Raw genomic sequence first — 17,000 nt, forward strand, 5'->3', positions numbered from 1 at the left:
GGGGTTCTCATCATAGGCCCTTGACATCAAAATGTACTGTTTAAAGCACATGTGTCAAACACAAGGCCTGCGGGCCAAATCCAGCCCGCCAGGCCTTGCAATGTGGCCCGCACCGCGCTGTCATCACTGCACTCCGCTGTCAGTTTATGACATTGTCAGTTTATGACTGTTCAGTAAACCATTCGGCCCTCGATTTAGGCTGGATTTTAGATTTTGGCCCCTTCTCTGATTGAGTTCGACACCCCTAGTAAAGGAAGTATGGAAGTCAGTAGTGCCCTGTATTTGGACTTAGATGTAAGGCTTATTTATTAGTACATGAAACATGTGTCTTTGAGACACATTTTCTCTACCGCTTGTGCCATTGAAAAAGCTTTAGCATCCCAAGATTCTGCTTTGATTAAGCAAAACACGAATGACCCAGCGGCTCATTCTTTTTTAGGGGAAGAGGGAGGGTGACCAACCATCAGCTTTATGTTGCAGGCACAGGTTAGGTATTTTCACGTGCTTCGTCTCTTAGTCTTAATACCCCCCTTATCAAAAATATCTCCAAACTGGCCTTCCAGGGAACCTGTGTCCCCCATCTTTACCCGGTTGGGTTTGCTGACATCTCATTCCTGACATTTCTGGGAGATTGAATTATCCTGACCTATTTCCCAGAAAAGGAGCTGAAGCTAAACCACCATCATCCCCTGATAAAAACACTAAAATGGTGATAAATCTAAAAGGCAGGAAGGAACCAATCTTTAAATAAAACTTCACTACATATGTATATTATGCTGGACACGTCATAAACATCTTGTAATTCCTATTGAACACTTCACTTTTTTTTAATGTATATATTTTTTATTGATTTTTTACAGTAAGGAAGGGAGGGGGAAAAAGAACCAGAAACATCGATGAGAGAGAAGCATCAAACAGCTGCCTCCTGCACACCCCCTACTGGGGATGTGCCCGCAACCAAGGTACATGCCCCTGACCGGAATCGAACCTGGGACCCTTTAGTCCGCAGGCCGACGCTCTATCCACTGAGCCAAACCTGTCAGGGCGAACACTTCACTTTTGCTCATAGAGTGTTTTCACTATCGACCAATTGAATAAAATCAGAATCAGAGACGAATTACAGGAATTACTGAAGTTTTAATGCATTACTGTAACAGCCTATGAGTTCTTTCCTGGTAAGAAAGAGCAAGACAAGACAAGGCTCCTACAAATAGTTCAGCACAAATTTTTCAAAATATGAACAAGCCCTAAATCAATGCTATAATCTTATTTCAAGGTTTGAAACTAATATAATAGGCAAAGTGAAATAACCAGGGGACACCTGGGAATGTCCAAATCAGGAACTACTGAAGATGAGTTATAGATGTTTCTTACTCCCTTCAAGTCCTCCCCATCTCGGGATGCCAGAGGAAAAGCCGGAAGATACTTAGTCATTTTCTCTTGATTCTCAGTCTATCTCTGCCTCTGCCTTTACCTTTTGAATCCTTGCCATCAGCTTTCTCCCTCTTAGGCATTCTGAAACCACCGATTTCATTCCGCACTATAATGCCTCGCCACCAGGCCTGGAGCTGGAAGAGAAAGGGGAGTGGGAACAATTTATAGTGCCTGACAAGCTGCATTCTTCCTACATAAGGGGTTGGGTGTGTGTGTTTTTTTTTTAATATATTTTATTGATTTTTTTTTTTTTACAGAGGAAGAGAGAGGGGTAAAGAGTTAGAAACATCGATGAGAATCATTGATCAGCTTCCTCCTGCACATCCCCTACTGGGGATGTGCCCGCAACCAAGGAACATGCCCTTGACCGGAATCGAACCTGGGACCTTTCAGTCCGCAGGCTGACTCTCTACTCACTGAGCCAAACCCGTTACGGCGGGGTTGGGTTTTTTAAAAACATATGTTTCTCATTGATTTTTTTTATAGAGAGGAAGGGAGAGGGATAGAGAACTAGAAACATCAATGAGAAACAGATCAGCTGCCTCCGGCACACCCCATACTGGGGATGTGCCCACAACCAAGGTACATGCCCTTGACCGGAATCGAACCTGGGACCCTTCAGTCCGCAGGCCGACACTATCCACTGAGCCAAACCGGCTTTGGCAAGGGGTTGGGTTTTAATGAAGTGACTTGTGCCTGAAGAATGGACTGAGAATTGGGTGTGCCAAGCATGCCCTCCCTGCAGCAGTGCTCCCCGGTTGTGTAGGACCCAGAGCTTAAGCCATGGACTCAAGTTCTCAAGGAGTAAAAAAAACCAAAAAACCTTTTTCTTACACTTAGAAAACCAACTCCCTTGTACTTTTGCTCTTCACAAACATACTTTTCCATCTAACAACAATTTGATCCAAGTTTAAAATGTGCAGATAGGCCTAGCCAGTTTGTCTCAGTGGATAGAGTGTCAGCCTGCAGACTGAAGATCCCGGGTTTATTCTGGTCAAGGGCACATGCCTGGATTGCAGGCTTAATCCCCAGTGTGGGGCATGCAGGAGGCAGCCAATCAATGATTCTCTCTTATCATTGATGTTTCTGTCTCTCCCTCTCCCTTCCTCTCTAAAATCAATAAAAAAAAAATGTATTTTTTAATATATTTTATTGATTTTTTACGACAGGAAGAGAGAGGGATAGAGAGTTAGAAACATCGATGAAAGAGAATCACCGATAGCCGCCTCCTGCACACCCCCTACTGGGGATGTGCCCGCAACCAAGGTACATGCCTTTGACTGAAATTGAACCCGGGACCTTTCAGTCTGCAAGCTGACTCTCTATCCACTGAGCCAAACTGGTTTCGACAATAAAAATATATTTTTAAAAATAAATAAAATGTGCAAATCTAGATGATTTCAATAGACTTCTGGTGCACTTCATATCTTTAATGATTGGTTAAAGGATCAATACTTATTTTCAAAAAGTAAGCCTTGCATATTTTAGTCATTAGAGAACTGTTCTGGGCTACTTTAAAATCACACTCAGCCATAAAGACTGAGAGCAAATCCACTAACAAAAACAAAAAAAAGGTGGCCTTCCTCTAGTTCTTACATTTTTGCTCTCAGTCAAGAAATCCTGACTAGTGGGTGACAAATAGAAAACACCATAGGAGCTCAATAAATACTAACTGTACATCTGACTCCTAATGGAAAGCTCAAGTTTGTATTTGGTTACCTGATCCCGAATGCACTTTAAAGCTTACTTTTTAAAATATGTATATAGCCGAGACCGGTTTGGCTCAATGGATAGAGCGTCGGCTTGGGGACTGAAGGGTCCTGGGTTCGATTCCGGTCAAGGGCATGTACTTTGGTTGTGGGCACATCTCCAGTAGGGGGTGTGCAAGAGGCATCTGATTGATGACTCACTCTCATCGATGTTTCTCTCTCCTTCCTCACTGTACAAAATCAATATATATATATATAGTTTTATTGGTTTCAGAGAGGAAGGGAGAGAGAAACATCAATGATGAGAATCACTGTTTGTCTGCCTTCTGCACACCCCCTAATGGGGATTGAGCCCACAACCTGGGTATGTGCCCTTGACTGGTACCCTTCATTCTGCAGGCCAGTGCTCTGTCCACTCAGCCAAACCAGTTAGGGCTAAAGCTTACGTTTTTAATCCACTCCTAATACATATCCCAAACTACAGCCTGCATATTATTCTATCTCCGCAGGTACTCCTCTTTCAGAAACAAGGACGATCCTCAAAACAAGTTTCAGTTCCATTGATGTTATTTTTGCTTGATATTTCCTAGAATCTGACCTGCCAGTTAAAGCATCATGAATATACAGAAGTTCATATAAAACTAAAACTTTTTTTTTTTGTCTAAACTTATCCCCTCTACCTTTTTTGAAAACAGCTCTCAGCACAATCTGGCAGATAGCCTGGGCTAACTTAGAAATAGGATTTTCAGAAGCAGCATGATATTAGAAGTCTATCAAGAGCTGTTTTGGTTAGGCCAGCTTGTATGGCCCAGCTGAGCTGCATGCCATGCAGAAAGAGGGCACCAGTTCAATTCATCATCTGGGTTTTGGTCTTGATCCCCAGTAGGGAGTGTACAGGAGGCAGCCGATCAGTGTTTCTCTCTCTCCCTCTCCCTTTCTCTAAAAATCAATAAAAACATTTTTAAAAATACGTTTTAGTTAGAAATAGTATCCTTAAATTTGACCTCTGGGCACAAATTCTAGGTTTTGTTTCCACTGCTAAGTCACCTTCTTTTCCCTGATTAAAGTTGGAGGAATGAACCAAAGGACTTGTGTGCATACATCTGAGCCTGACCAGTGGTCAAGGACAACGGGGGTGGGGCTTGAATGGGAGGGGTGGAGGATGGGAATGGGATAAGGACAAATATATGATACCTGAATCAATAAAGAAATTAAAAAAAATAAAGTTGGAGGAATGTCTTCTTCTGTTAACTGTCTCCCTGCACCACCGACTGTAGATGTCCTGTTCTGAGTTTGATAATAAGTGAGAAGTACTTTGCATTCCTCAGTGGTAAGCCAGATACAGAACTGAAAGGAGTCACTAAGACAATTACAACTTTCTACCTTTATGATGCTCTTTAATTCCAAGGCAGTCTGCTCTATCTGCTTCTTGTTCTTCTCCTTTTCTATACGATCTTCAATGATGACCTGTTCATACTCCCTTATCTGCAAAAGTAAACATTAATTATGTTACAGGACTCTTGGCTAAGCTGTGGCCCAGCCAGCCCTGCAATTTTAATAAAATTTAAAATAAAGCATGCCAAATCTAAAGATAAACCAAAGGAAAAAATACTTACTGGATTCCTATATTATAAATATTCACTTATTAGCTTCATAACTGTTCTGTTCCTAATTGTTTTTTCAGTTTGAATAATTCAAATTTGCCTTAAAATATTTCATAAAAATGAAATATTAATGTGATTAATGACCTCAAATTAATGTCATTTTTTAAGAGCTGTGATAGAATGCACACATGAAGCCATACTTAGAAGCATTTTGGAAATCATAATTTACTGTCTTCAGAGACCATAAAGTAGAAATTTCAAGAGGTTGTTGTGAGGGTCAAATTAAGTTCTACTAGAGTATGTGCAATACTAGGAAGGCGCCTGGGACAGTAAGCACTAAGTGTTAGTACTGCTCTTGTTGTTGCATTGTCACCGCTATTATGATCACTGAAAAAGAATCCCATGGCCCAGCCAGTGTGGCTCAGTGGTTGAGTCTCAGCCTATGAACCAGGAGGTCATAGCTGGATTTCCAGTCAGGGCACAAGCCCGAGTTTTGGGCTTGATCCCCACAGGGAGGCAGGCAGGAAGCAGCCAATCAATGACTCGCTCTCATCAGTGATGTTTCTCTCTCTCCCTCTCCCTTCCTCTCTGAAATCAATAAAAATATATTTAAGAACAAGAAAAAGATGGTTTACATCTTCACTTTGTGACCAAAAATAGCATTACTCCAGCTCCTGTAACTTAGCTGCACCCACTCCTCAGTGCTCAGCCTTCAGCTGTTGAAACTGCTTCCTTACCGTCTTTGCAAGCTCTTGGAGGTGTGCTAAGTCACTGGCCTTCGCAGCTTTGAGAGCATTCAGTTCGTTCTGTTTCGTTTCTGTGTCCTTATCGTATTTCTCCATCCAGAACTCTAGCTTCTCCTCAAGTTTCTATTGGGAAAGAATATTAAATCATGGCTTCTACCAGACACAAAGCACTTATATAAAGTTCAAGAACAAGCACAATGTTTCCATAGTGATAGAAGTCAGAATCGTATTCAGATTACAGCTTTATAAAATATTTATTCAGATGAATAACTATTTTGTTTTGATGTATGTGAAATACATGTTTAAAATATTTTTAAATATATTTTTTATTGATTTCAGAGAGGAAGGGAGAGGGAGAGAGAGAAAGAAACATCAATGATGAGAGAGAATCATTGGCCAGCTGTCTCTTGCACACCCCCTACTGGCGATCCAGCCAGCAACCTGGGCATATGTCCTGACCGGGAATCAAACCATGACCTCCCGGTTCATAGGTTAATGCTCAACCACTGAGCCACACCAGCCGGGCTCAGATGAATAACTTTAAAAGATAACATGGGCTATAGCTCATTCATTAAGCTGGTAGAATTAAGATTGATTTTTTTTCCCTTAAAGAAAAGTGTGTTGGCTGTCCTTGGTATTTTGTAAATGAGACACAAACATGTCAGAGGATAAAATAGTTTTGGTGACTCACCTGCTGCTCCCTTCGAAGGAATATTTCAATCTCCATATGAATCTGGTTTTCTTCTTCGGTTTTCAGCCTTAGTTTCTATGAAAACAATAAACCACGTCAGTTCCTCCCAGCAGGGCTCCTGGGTTGGAAATGAGAACTTCTCAAGATTAGAGGCGAGGCTGCGGCAGAAGCACAGGACTCCGTGGAGTTGCTCTGGAGCCACAATTCTGCTCCTTTCAGCTCGCTCAGTGTGTGCTCACCAACCTCGGAGCTGTGTGTCGGGCACTGTGCTGGTGCGTGTGAGGAACCAGAACAAAGGGGCCGTAATCCTGTTGCCTGGAAAGTGATGTCAACTTAAGGATGTCAACAAAGGCCCAGGTTCTCAGGCCTAGGAAAGGCAATGCCGGGTGCAGGAAAAACGTTTTCTATCACAGACGTAGCTGCCTGGGAAGTGACCTTCCAATAAGCAGGGAGCTCAGAGGAAAGGAGTCTCGCACAGACACACTCTCCTGCTTGCTCCTTGTCGCCTGTTGTTCTTTCAGCCGTTTAGCTTTCCTTGTTAAGTTGTATGAACTTCAGATCTCTAACTTTTGTATTTCTTAGTGGAGGGATAAAGGTACGGGCTGAGCTGGCCTGTGTGACTCAGTGGGTGAGCACTGACCCAGGAACCAAGAGATCGCGGTTTAATTCCCAGTCAGGGCACCTGCCTGGGTCCAGGCTCTGTCCCTAGAACGGAGTGTGCAGGAGGCTTCTGTCTCTTTCCCTTTCTCTCTCTAAAAATCAATAAAAACGTTTATTTTTAAATACTCAAAGAAAAAAGGCACTGGCTGAGTGAGGAAAGCAGCAGCAAAATCCTGCAGTTTCTGCAAACCTAGTGTTATTCTCTGCCTATGATTGCCAGGAGATATGGCAGGCGGTTTTATGAAAGTGATCAAGGGAAGAAAGTACAACCAGTTTTCAGTCTTTTCAAAACAACAGGAGATCCAGGCTCTCCAGCCCATCAGAGTCTCTACGGGCAAACAATCAAGTTTTCCTTCCCTTCTAATCTTTAACCTCAAACGTTAGGGCTACAGAAGAGATCAGACAAATCATGGGGATGTTCCTCTCGCTCCTCCGCTAGCTGAGACAATGTGAGGAGGGACGGCAGTGCCATCTCGCCGGCTCCTGCCTGGGCAGCAGCGATTACCTCAATCTCCTCCAGCAGGAGCTCCTCTGTTTTGTTACATTTCTTCTGGGTCTGAGAGATCTGCAGCTCAGTGTTTCTCTTCATAAAGCGATTCTCCATGTTCGTTTTTGCCTTCAGCTCTTGCAACTGGTCCTTGAGGTGAGAAATATATTCGTTCCGACTCTGCAGAGGTAAGGCCAGGTTTGTAAATGAAAATACATCCTACCTCCATTCAGTTCAGCCAGTGGTTTTATGCTTACTTTTTGTATATATATATCAACAAGGACCTGAATCTATTTATTTTTTTCTGCTATCATGCTATGGGAAGTTTAGCCAGTAATTGTGGATAGTATAAGTGAAAAGGAAAGATAGGTAGTTCTAAACATCAGGACTGTGAGATTCTTTCTGAGACACACTATTTGGGTACTTGGTATCCACAAGAATTTCCCATTACTTGATATATATATACAATATATATATATATATATATATATATATATATATATATATATATATATATATATATATATATATATATATGACTAAGAAAAGATCTGCCTTCACCACCACCCGCCATCATAACCCTGGCTGTCCAGTGTCTGGAGCTCCCCCCACGATCAGGGTCTGTGGACTGGACAGCGTATTTGTGGGGCTTTGTAGAAGACCAAATTTTACTTCCAAAACTGCCTTCAGATCTGGACTTCTGGAATTGTTACTTGAATTCAAAGAAGTATGAGTAATGGAAAGAAGGAGTCGGCCAGTTAAAGTTAATAAGGCTCTGGTGGCTGCACATTATCATGAGCCAAAGGATTTTAATGGTAGTGTCTGTTTTCATAATTGAACATAAAGTACGACAAGAGTACTGGTTCCTGGAATTTTTGGACGCTACTGTCTGGAAAAGTTGGATTTTGTCTTACAACTCAGGCTGTCCTGTCTGGTTAGAAGGAAAAAGGAAAAATGGGAATGTGGCCTTGATAACAGCCACAGAAACAACTATAGTTCTGTGTTAAATTAACATTTGTATTTGTCTGTCTATCACTAAAAATGCTGGCTGATTTTATAAGAGTCTACGAATAAAGTCTGAGCTAAGCAGAGTCTCCAGTTATAAGATATAAATGAAACCTAATCAAGACCAAATTCTAAAGTTTCAGGCTCCAGTTCCACCCACTTCCACTTGAACTACTTTCTTTCCAATAGTAGCAATTTCCTCTTCTCTTTCCTTTTGTAATAAAGTTTCCACACACCTCACTGTCTTGGCTGATCTCTTCTGAGTAAACTCCTTAAATATGACGCCTAAAACTGTACGTGTTATTCTATCTGTCTAACCTAGGGGTGTCGAACTCAATCAGAGAAGGGGCCAAAATCTAAAATCCAGCCTAAATCGCGGGCCGAATAGTTTACTGAACAGTCATAAACTGACAATGTCATAAACTGACAGCGGAGTGCAGTGATGACAGCGCAGTGCGGGCCACATTGCAAGGCCTGGCGGGCTGGATTTGGCCCGCGGGCCTTGTGTTTGACACGTGGTCTAACCACAACAGAAGACAGGGAGTGGTTTTTCCCTGTTGTACCAGGGCCCACAGTGCCAAATGTCAGTAACCAAAACAAAAAGCAAGTACTCCACGTGCTTTCAGAATGTATGGTAATACGGTGTCACATTGTGAAGACTCTGGTCACAGGAAGGAAGAAGGAAGAGGGAATAAGGAAGTAGGAAGAAGGTAGAAGGACCACTATGAAAGGAAGACTGAGAAGTTTAAAGAAGACAGGGGTAGGCAGGCAAGGCTGTTGCTACAACTAGTGGTGGAGCTAGGCCTAAATTCAGATTCTCATGTGATGACCTGGCTGAACCTCCAAAGAAATTGCTGAAGACAAGTTAGGTCTTCCCAATGCTCAACTTAGAAGAGTCTTCTAGGGACATTAGTTTCATTCACAGTTGCTTCTTTTTGGAATCAGTTCGAAATTTTAATAATTAACAGGGTCTTTATTTCTAATGTCTATTATTTATCACATACCAGCTTTGAGTTGCTAGTAAATTTAATAAGCGTGCTTTCTGTATTTTCATTTAATTCCTGAATCCATTTTGGACCACAGAGAACATCAGAGTCATCTCAACCTATTCTCTTGGTATTCTCTTAACCTAGCCCCCAAAAAGAAATTAGTCATCAAAGTGTACAAAAAGCTGAGGGGACTGCCCTGGCTGAGTGACTCAGTTGGTTGGGTGTCGTTCCGTACACCAAAAAGGTTGTGGGTTCGGTTCCCAGTCAAGGCACATACCCAGGTTGTGGTGAGTGGCCAATCAATGTTTCTCTCTCACACAGATGTGTGTGTGTGTGTTTCTTTTTTTTTTTCTCTCTCTCTCTCTTCCTCTCTGTCTAAAATCAATTTTTTTAAAATATTCTCGGGTGAGGATTTTTTTTAAAAAAGGTGAGGGGCTGGAGTGAAGAAAAGAGCCAGGTAACATGCAAAGTAGTAATACGATGGCCACAGGAAAAACAAGTATGGCTTGAAGGCTGGAGTAATTCAGGCCAGTTTTAGGATATCATGCAAAGTTTTCAGGATAGCACTGGGCGTCCCAAAGTCCAGTGACCATGGATGACCATGGGGTTGCTGAATAGAGAATGAAAGGGTGAGGGATTCGGAGTGCTGCAGTTGACTTAAGTCCACCCACAGTCTAGACATTCATGTGAACCCAATTCTAAGGGAAAATAATCGTGATTAGCCCCTGCTAAGGAGGAGGTATAGAATGCCTTCCATCCAGCACTGGAATACAAGTGGGCACTAGCAGAGTCAAAGGGCAAGAGTTTGTACTCAGAATCACTGAGCATCACTGGGAAGGTCCTCTTACTATTGTAATAAGGTTACAGGGTTCCAGGACATCCAGCTTCATGCACTTTGACTCCTTTGGGAGCAATTTGTTCAGAAAACCTAAAGATACTATGTACCTAGGAACAAAGGCTAGTGGCCTTTTTTAGACAATTCTTCCAAATATGTTTTTAAATATATCTAACTTCCATTCAGGGAATAGTGACAGTTCCCTGATCTGAAGCATAAACTTGTCCAAATAGCTAGGTAATGATAAACTGAAATTAGGCCATCATTTTTAACTCCCTAAACTACTAATAGTGTTTGTCATTTTAGTAGAACTAATTTCTAACTGACTAAGTGGTAGCCCAAACATTACTTTGTAAGTCAATTGCTTAAAAGTCGGATGTATTTTCTAATAGAGGTAAATTAGATATAATGTTAGGTTCTAATAACCATAAAAACTCAGTAAGTCCACTCCGTATCTATATATATATAAAGACCTACGTGACCTTTATGACCGAGTGATCAGAATGACCAGAATGACCGATTGGCCAGTTGCTATGATGTGCACTGACCACCAGGGGACATATGCTCAAGGCAGGAGCTGCCCCCTGGTAGTCGGTGTGCTCCCACAGCCAACCTCCCGTGGCTGGCCAACTTCCCACGATCCCTCCCCCGGCCAGCCAGCCCCAATAGGCCCCAATCGGCCCGATCACCAACCAGGCCGAGGGACCCCATCCATGCACGAATTTGTGCACCAGGCCTCTAGTTTAAAATATAATATAAATGGCCCTCCCTGGCCCATAGCTCAGTTGGTTGGAGTGTCATCCTGCTATTCCAAGGTTAAGGGTTCAATCTCTGGTCAGGACACATAAAAATCAACCAATGAATACCGTATTTTCCAGCGTATAAGACGACCCCCTAATTTTACAGTTAAAACATAGGTTTAGGCCTAGATTTTGCTGTATAAGACTACCCCCCACTTCAAAGAAAAGACTTACTTTGCCATCAAGATCTGCAGGTAATTTTTGTGCAATTTTGGTCTTTTGCCCCCGATTTTCAGTTGACTTTTTTTTGTCTCAAAGGTCATCTTATACACCGGAAAATACGATACATGAATAAGTGGGACAACAAATTGATGTTTCTCTCTCTCTCTCTCTCTCTCCCTCTCTCCCTCTCTCTCTCTCTCTCTCTCTCTCTCTCTCTCTCTCTCTCTCTCTCTCTCTTTCAATTCAATAAATAAATAAATGTTTAAAAAAACATACTACATATGCCATTATTAATCCTAACCATCATGTATAAGAAGGTTCATGTTGTGCTTGATGTCCTTCCAAGGACTATAATTCCCATCTGGTAGCTGGAGTGAGGCTGCCTGGGATAAGGTCTCCGGTAGGGAAGGAGTGGAGGGATGGTGGGTGGGATGGGAGGGTAAGGCTGGCTGAGAGCTCCGGAGGGCTGGGGTCTCACAGAGTTCTATCCTGGACATACCTGCACATCTCAGACCCACTCTGTAGTTACGCTCTTCAGATTTCCAATAGTACAGGCACCCCAGGAGAAACAGCAACTTTTCATACAAAACCTGGCTTAAGAAAAACGGCTTCTATGCTGCAGCTTTAGCTCAGTAACTTTTGGTGTTGCCCAGGAAATTCTTACCTGAACTTCAACTTCCCGCTCCTTTTTGACATTGTGAAGCTCCTTTTGAAGAGATTTTATTCGTTTTCTTCCTTTTTCCTCCCTAGAAGAAATAAGAATGATTTGTGTTCAGAGCAGTGCTTCCCCAACTCCAGTGTGCACAAGGACCACCTGGATGCTATAAATCAGATTCCCAGGCTCTCCCCGAGGTTTTTATTTCAGTGGGTCTGGGGCAAGGCCCTGGAATCTGCATTTCTAACAAGTTCCCAGGGGATGTTCATCATGCTGGTTCATGGAGCACACTTTCAGTGACACGTTTTTAAAAAACATTTTTAAAAAATTTACTGATTTTAGGGACAGAGAGGGATGAAGGAAGGAAGGAAGGAAGGAAGGAAGGAAGGAAGGAAGGAAGGAAGGAAGGAAGGAAGGAAGAGCAGGAGGGGGAAAGAAAACATCAATTCCACCCACCTGTGCTTTCATTGGTTGACTCTTGTATGTACCCTCGCTGGAGATCAAACCCCCAACCGTGGCAAATCAGGACGCTGCTCCAATGAACTGAGCTACCCAGTCAGGGCTCGGTGATATTTTTGAAAAGACTGATTTGTTTTAGTAACTTGGAGGAGGATTTTTTTGGCTTATCAGTGTTGTATCTAAAATTGCTGCTGCTGAATTACTTATACTAAGTTCAAGGTCTTGGTTAAGGTGATAACCACCACATATCTCTATCACACAGGCACACTCTCACCATGCTAATATCTTGTTCCCCAAGCACCTTTTACCTAATGTGTTCAGTTCCATTGCTAACATTTGACCGAATCATTTATTCACTATAAAAAGTTGCAAAAGTGGTGAATTTGTAATTTTATCATTCCTTCTCCATTTATGAACTGGCATTCTTCTGTTTAAAAATAAAAGCTTCTCTTTTTCTCACCACTCCCACCCCACCCCCCAAATAAAATAAAATAAAATAGCTACTGCTGAGAAAAACTAAGACGAGAAGGTACAGGAAGAGGATAAAAAGAATCTTTTCTGTTCTGAGCACTTCACATATTCTTACCTTGCAGTAACCTTATGAGTGGTCTCTATCATTATCCTATTTGACAAATGAGGTAATGGAGAGCTGAGATAATGCGTGGTGGACATGAGAATGTGCTTCGCAGACCTCCCACTACAGGGAGTGTAAGCAAACATAGCTCAAGGCTCTGAAATCCTTCACTGTGTGTGTTCGGAGGCCTCACATCCCACCGACTGCTCCCAGGCCTTTTCTATGGTTGACTTTGAATATATATTATTGACTTTTTTTACAGAGAGGAAGGGAGAGGGATAGAGAGTTAGAAACGTCGATGAGAGAGAAACATCGATCAGTTGCCTCCTGCACACCCCTCACTGGGGATGTGCCCGCAACCAAGGTACATGCCCTTGACCGGAATCGAACCTGGGACCCTTCAGTCCAAAGGCCGACGCTCTATCCGCTGAGCTACACCCGTTAGGGCTATGGTTGACTTTGGCTCAAGGGCTCCCTGATGACCTTGCCCAGAATCCTTACACTGCAGGCGGTCTCCTCCAGCCACCCTCCCCTCTCCTCCACTTGGGATCTGTCCAGCACTGGGTCTGAGGGCTCCCTTCCACTTTCTTCACTCAGGTGACTAATCTCATCTGGGCACCTACCTCTCAGAAGGCACAGACCCAACACACTTGCCACAGCCATACAAACAGTAAATGGCACAGCAGGATTCAAACTCAGTACTGTTTGAGAACTTACTTTTTGTTATGGTTTCTGTTTACTCTCTGTTTATCTCCAGCAATCCCATTACTTAAGTTTAAAACAAGCAAACAAAATAACAACATGGAGATAAACAAAACTAAACAACTGTCTTAGCTTGCTCGGGCTGCTATAACAAAAATACCAGAGGAGCCTGATTAGTTAGTTCAAGGTAAGAGACTTTGGTAATACCATACAATTCATCCTTTTAAACAGTACAATTTAGTGGTTTGGGGTTTATTCACCGTTGTGCAACCATCACCACTCTCCAATTCCAGGACATTGTCATCATCCACCAAAGAAACCCTGTACTCATTTGCACTCACTCTCCATCCCTCTCCCCTCAGCCCTCTACTTATGAAACTTCTTTTGGGGGAGTGAGGAATAGGGATTGGGGAGGGGAAGGTCATACAATTAGTGCACATTGTAATATTTCAAAACAGAATAGGAATATATGAGGAAAAGTACACAATCTGCCATCTCCCTTTTCCCCTCCGATTCTACTCCTATGAGGTAACCAATGTCAAACTTTTTGATTGTACATATACTTTCACATCTCTCTCTATGCTCTCAAATATGTGAATGAGCATGTATTCTTAATAGAATGATGCTATATATATAATACTGTAACTTTTGGGCACTTATCTGTATGTATGAAAAACATTTCTTCGACCAATCATAACTATTTCATCCTTTTTAATAGCTGTATGTTTTTATTTTATAAAATTAACCATCATTCAAGTACTCCCCTGTTGAAGGACATTTATGCTATTTCTAGGTATTTGTATTGTGCTGCAATAAATGTTTTGCATATATATCTATTTTTCCCCCCTATAGGCTAGATTTCCAAAAGTAGGAATGCTGGGTCAAAAGGGTATATGTATTTTGTTTAGCTTTTCTGTTAACACATTTATTTTCTCCCTAAATAAAGTGAAAATGGAGAAAATACTTAAAAATTAAAAGGTTTTGGGCCCTGGCCGGGTAGCTCGGTTGTTTAGAGTATCATCCTGATTTGCCAAAGTGTGGCTCCCATTCCCGGTCAGGGCATATACAAGAGTCAATCAGTGAACACATTAGTAAATGGAACATGAATCAATCTTTCAATCTCTCTTTCTCCCCTTCCTCTCTCTCTAAAAAAAATCAATAAAAATAAATATTTTTTTGGGGAAAAGATGGTTTGTAAAAACACCCCAGTAACACATTGGCATATATTTCCTTCCAGTTCTCATTTTCTATACATGTTTTTGTTAATTTTATTATACAGATGTGATAATACTATATTATGTCTAGCCTTTCTTTTTCTGTGTAAAATTGTAATAAATATTTTCTCCATGCTATTATGATTTTGTAAGCAGTATTTTTTAACAGCTTCATAATATCATCCATCAAACTATAGACACTCTCTTTGATTCTGTAATTCCACATATAGTGAGCCAACCAAATGGAATAATAAAAGATTCAGACATTTGATGATGCATATTTACATACAAAATGTATATTGACACATTTTTTGCTACAGAAAACATTTGGAAACAAGCTCAATATTCAAACTCAAGAAATGGATAAATAAATTATGTAATAGTACATATATAATAGTGAATGGTATAAAATTAAAATCAGGTGTATATCTTTTCATTTTCCTGAATAAATCACTTTTTTAAGAGTTTTACCAATTTATTCTCCCACCAGCAATGCACACAACTGCTCATTTTCGTGCTTCCTTGCCAACTCCAATTGTTAAATTTATAATAGTAGCTATTATAAACTTATAGTGAGCATTTACTGACTATGTGCCAGAAACTATCCAAAGTGTTTTACATGTATAAATTAATCTAATCTTCACAATAACCCCAGTACTGAATTTATCACCAATACCAAGGCACAAAGGAAGAGTAACAAATTCAAAGAAAAACAATTCCAGCCGAAATTGGTTTGGCTCAGTGGTAGAGCGTCGGTCTGTGGACTCAAGGGTCCCAGGTTCGATTCCGGTCAAGGGCATGTACTTTGGTTGCGGGCACATCCCCAGTAGTTGGTGTGCAGGAGGCGGCTGGTCGATGTTTCTCTCATCGATGTTTCTAACTCTCTATCCCTCTCCTTTCCTTTCTGTAAAAAATCAATAAAATATATATTTAAAAAAGAAAAGAAAAACAATTCCACCTATGCAGACAAGGTCAACACTTTCTCATTCTGAGTATTCAGGGTTCATATAAAGAGACTTTTATCTTGGTCCCAAAGCATTTGATTGCGTTGAATGTCTTAAAGCAATGAAAATCTTTGAAATTAGTTGAAAGACTCTGGCAAAGTAAGCTTCCCTCAGCATGATTTTACTGTTACCGCTCAGGAATGTTCAGTGAGCTCAGTCTTAAGAAACACTGCTCTATGATAGGAAGAATATTCTTGATATATTGTACATACAGATAACAGGAGCCCAGAAACTTGAATTATTGTCGGAGCAAAACTAGGAATACAACCCAAATGTCTGACTTCTAGTTATCCTCCCTGGGAAGCACAAATTTTACTTGTTTTAGAAATCAAGGACTTGTGGTAAATTTTATAGCACTTTAAAATGCAACAAAGAAAACAAAATTAGTATTACTCTGACCTGTCAATGATATCATAGAAATGCATTTTGTTTTCCCTCTCTTCACTCAGAGATGTCAGGAGATTGTTGAAAGTGCCTGAATTTTGTAACTCCTGCATGGTTTCTAAAATCACATCACTGAGAAATTGCCTGTAAGGAGAAAAAATATAAGTTAATAAGATTCATATTTCACTACAGTCACAAAGGGCTATAGAAGTCACACAAGACCCAGAAGGAACATCATATCTAAGTTGGAATTATTTCTGAAATGCCAATGTAGTTTAACATTAAAAAATCTACTAAAGAATTCATCACATTGCCGAAACCGGTTTGGCTCAGTGGATAGAGCGTCGGCCTGCGGACTGAAAGGTCCCAGGTTCAATTCCGGTCAAGGGCATGTACGTTGGTTGCGGGCACATCCCCGGTGGGGGGTGTGCAGGAGGCGCTGGTCGATATATCTCTCTCATCGACGTTTCTAACTCTCTGTCCCTCTCAATTCCTCTCTGTGTAAAAATTAATAAAATATTTTTAAAAAAAGAATTCATCACATTAATAAAGGCAAAAGGAGAAAAACCATATAATCATTGCAATAAGTGCAGAAAAGGCATTTGATATTTTATTGTTTTATTTATAAACAATAAACTCTCTTAGAATGCTAGAAATAAAACAGAACGTTCTTAATCTGAAAAAGTTTACATACCAAGGGCTGAGAAACATTGAATATACAGTATGATAAGATATATAAACATTTAAAAACATGTAAAAGTATATATGTATTGGTTTTTTGTTTTTTATTGATTGATTGATTTGAGAAAGAGAGAAACATCCATCTGCTGCCTCATTCATCCATGCATTCATTGATTGCCTCTTTTAATTTTTTTAATATATATTT

The 17,000-nt window shown here is 41.0% G+C and overlaps 1 protein-coding gene across 3 annotated transcripts in view; it reads right to left on the bottom strand.

The window, feature by feature from the left end:
* Nucleotides 1-861: 861 nt before the first annotated feature.
* The window catches only part of DRC9 (dynein regulatory complex subunit 9), a 30,489-nt gene continuing 14,350 nt past the window's right edge, over nucleotides 862-17,000 (bottom strand). For 2 of the 3 annotated variants that reach the window (XM_084871656.1, XM_084871655.1), the window contains 7 exons: nucleotides 16,130-16,258; nucleotides 11,787-11,868; nucleotides 7,350-7,511; nucleotides 6,185-6,259; nucleotides 5,485-5,616; nucleotides 4,527-4,628; nucleotides 862-1,568 (listed from right to left, as the gene is read on the bottom strand). In XM_084871656.1, coding sequence (XP_084727782.1) covers nucleotides 1,431-1,568; nucleotides 4,527-4,628; nucleotides 5,485-5,616; nucleotides 6,185-6,259; nucleotides 7,350-7,511; nucleotides 11,787-11,868; nucleotides 16,130-16,258 — 820 coding nt within the window. In that variant the 3' untranslated portion in view covers nucleotides 862-1,430. The remainder of the gene's footprint in view (nucleotides 1,569-4,526; nucleotides 4,629-5,484; nucleotides 5,617-6,184; nucleotides 6,260-7,349; nucleotides 7,512-11,786; nucleotides 11,869-16,129; nucleotides 16,259-17,000) is intronic. The other variant, XM_084871657.1, reaches the window with a different exon arrangement.

This window comes from Pipistrellus hanaki, assembly GCF_964339955.1.
Source record: "Pipistrellus hanaki genome assembly, chromosome: 2".
In the NCBI taxonomy this organism is placed as follows: Eukaryota; Metazoa; Chordata; class Mammalia; order Chiroptera; family Vespertilionidae; genus Pipistrellus; species Pipistrellus hanaki.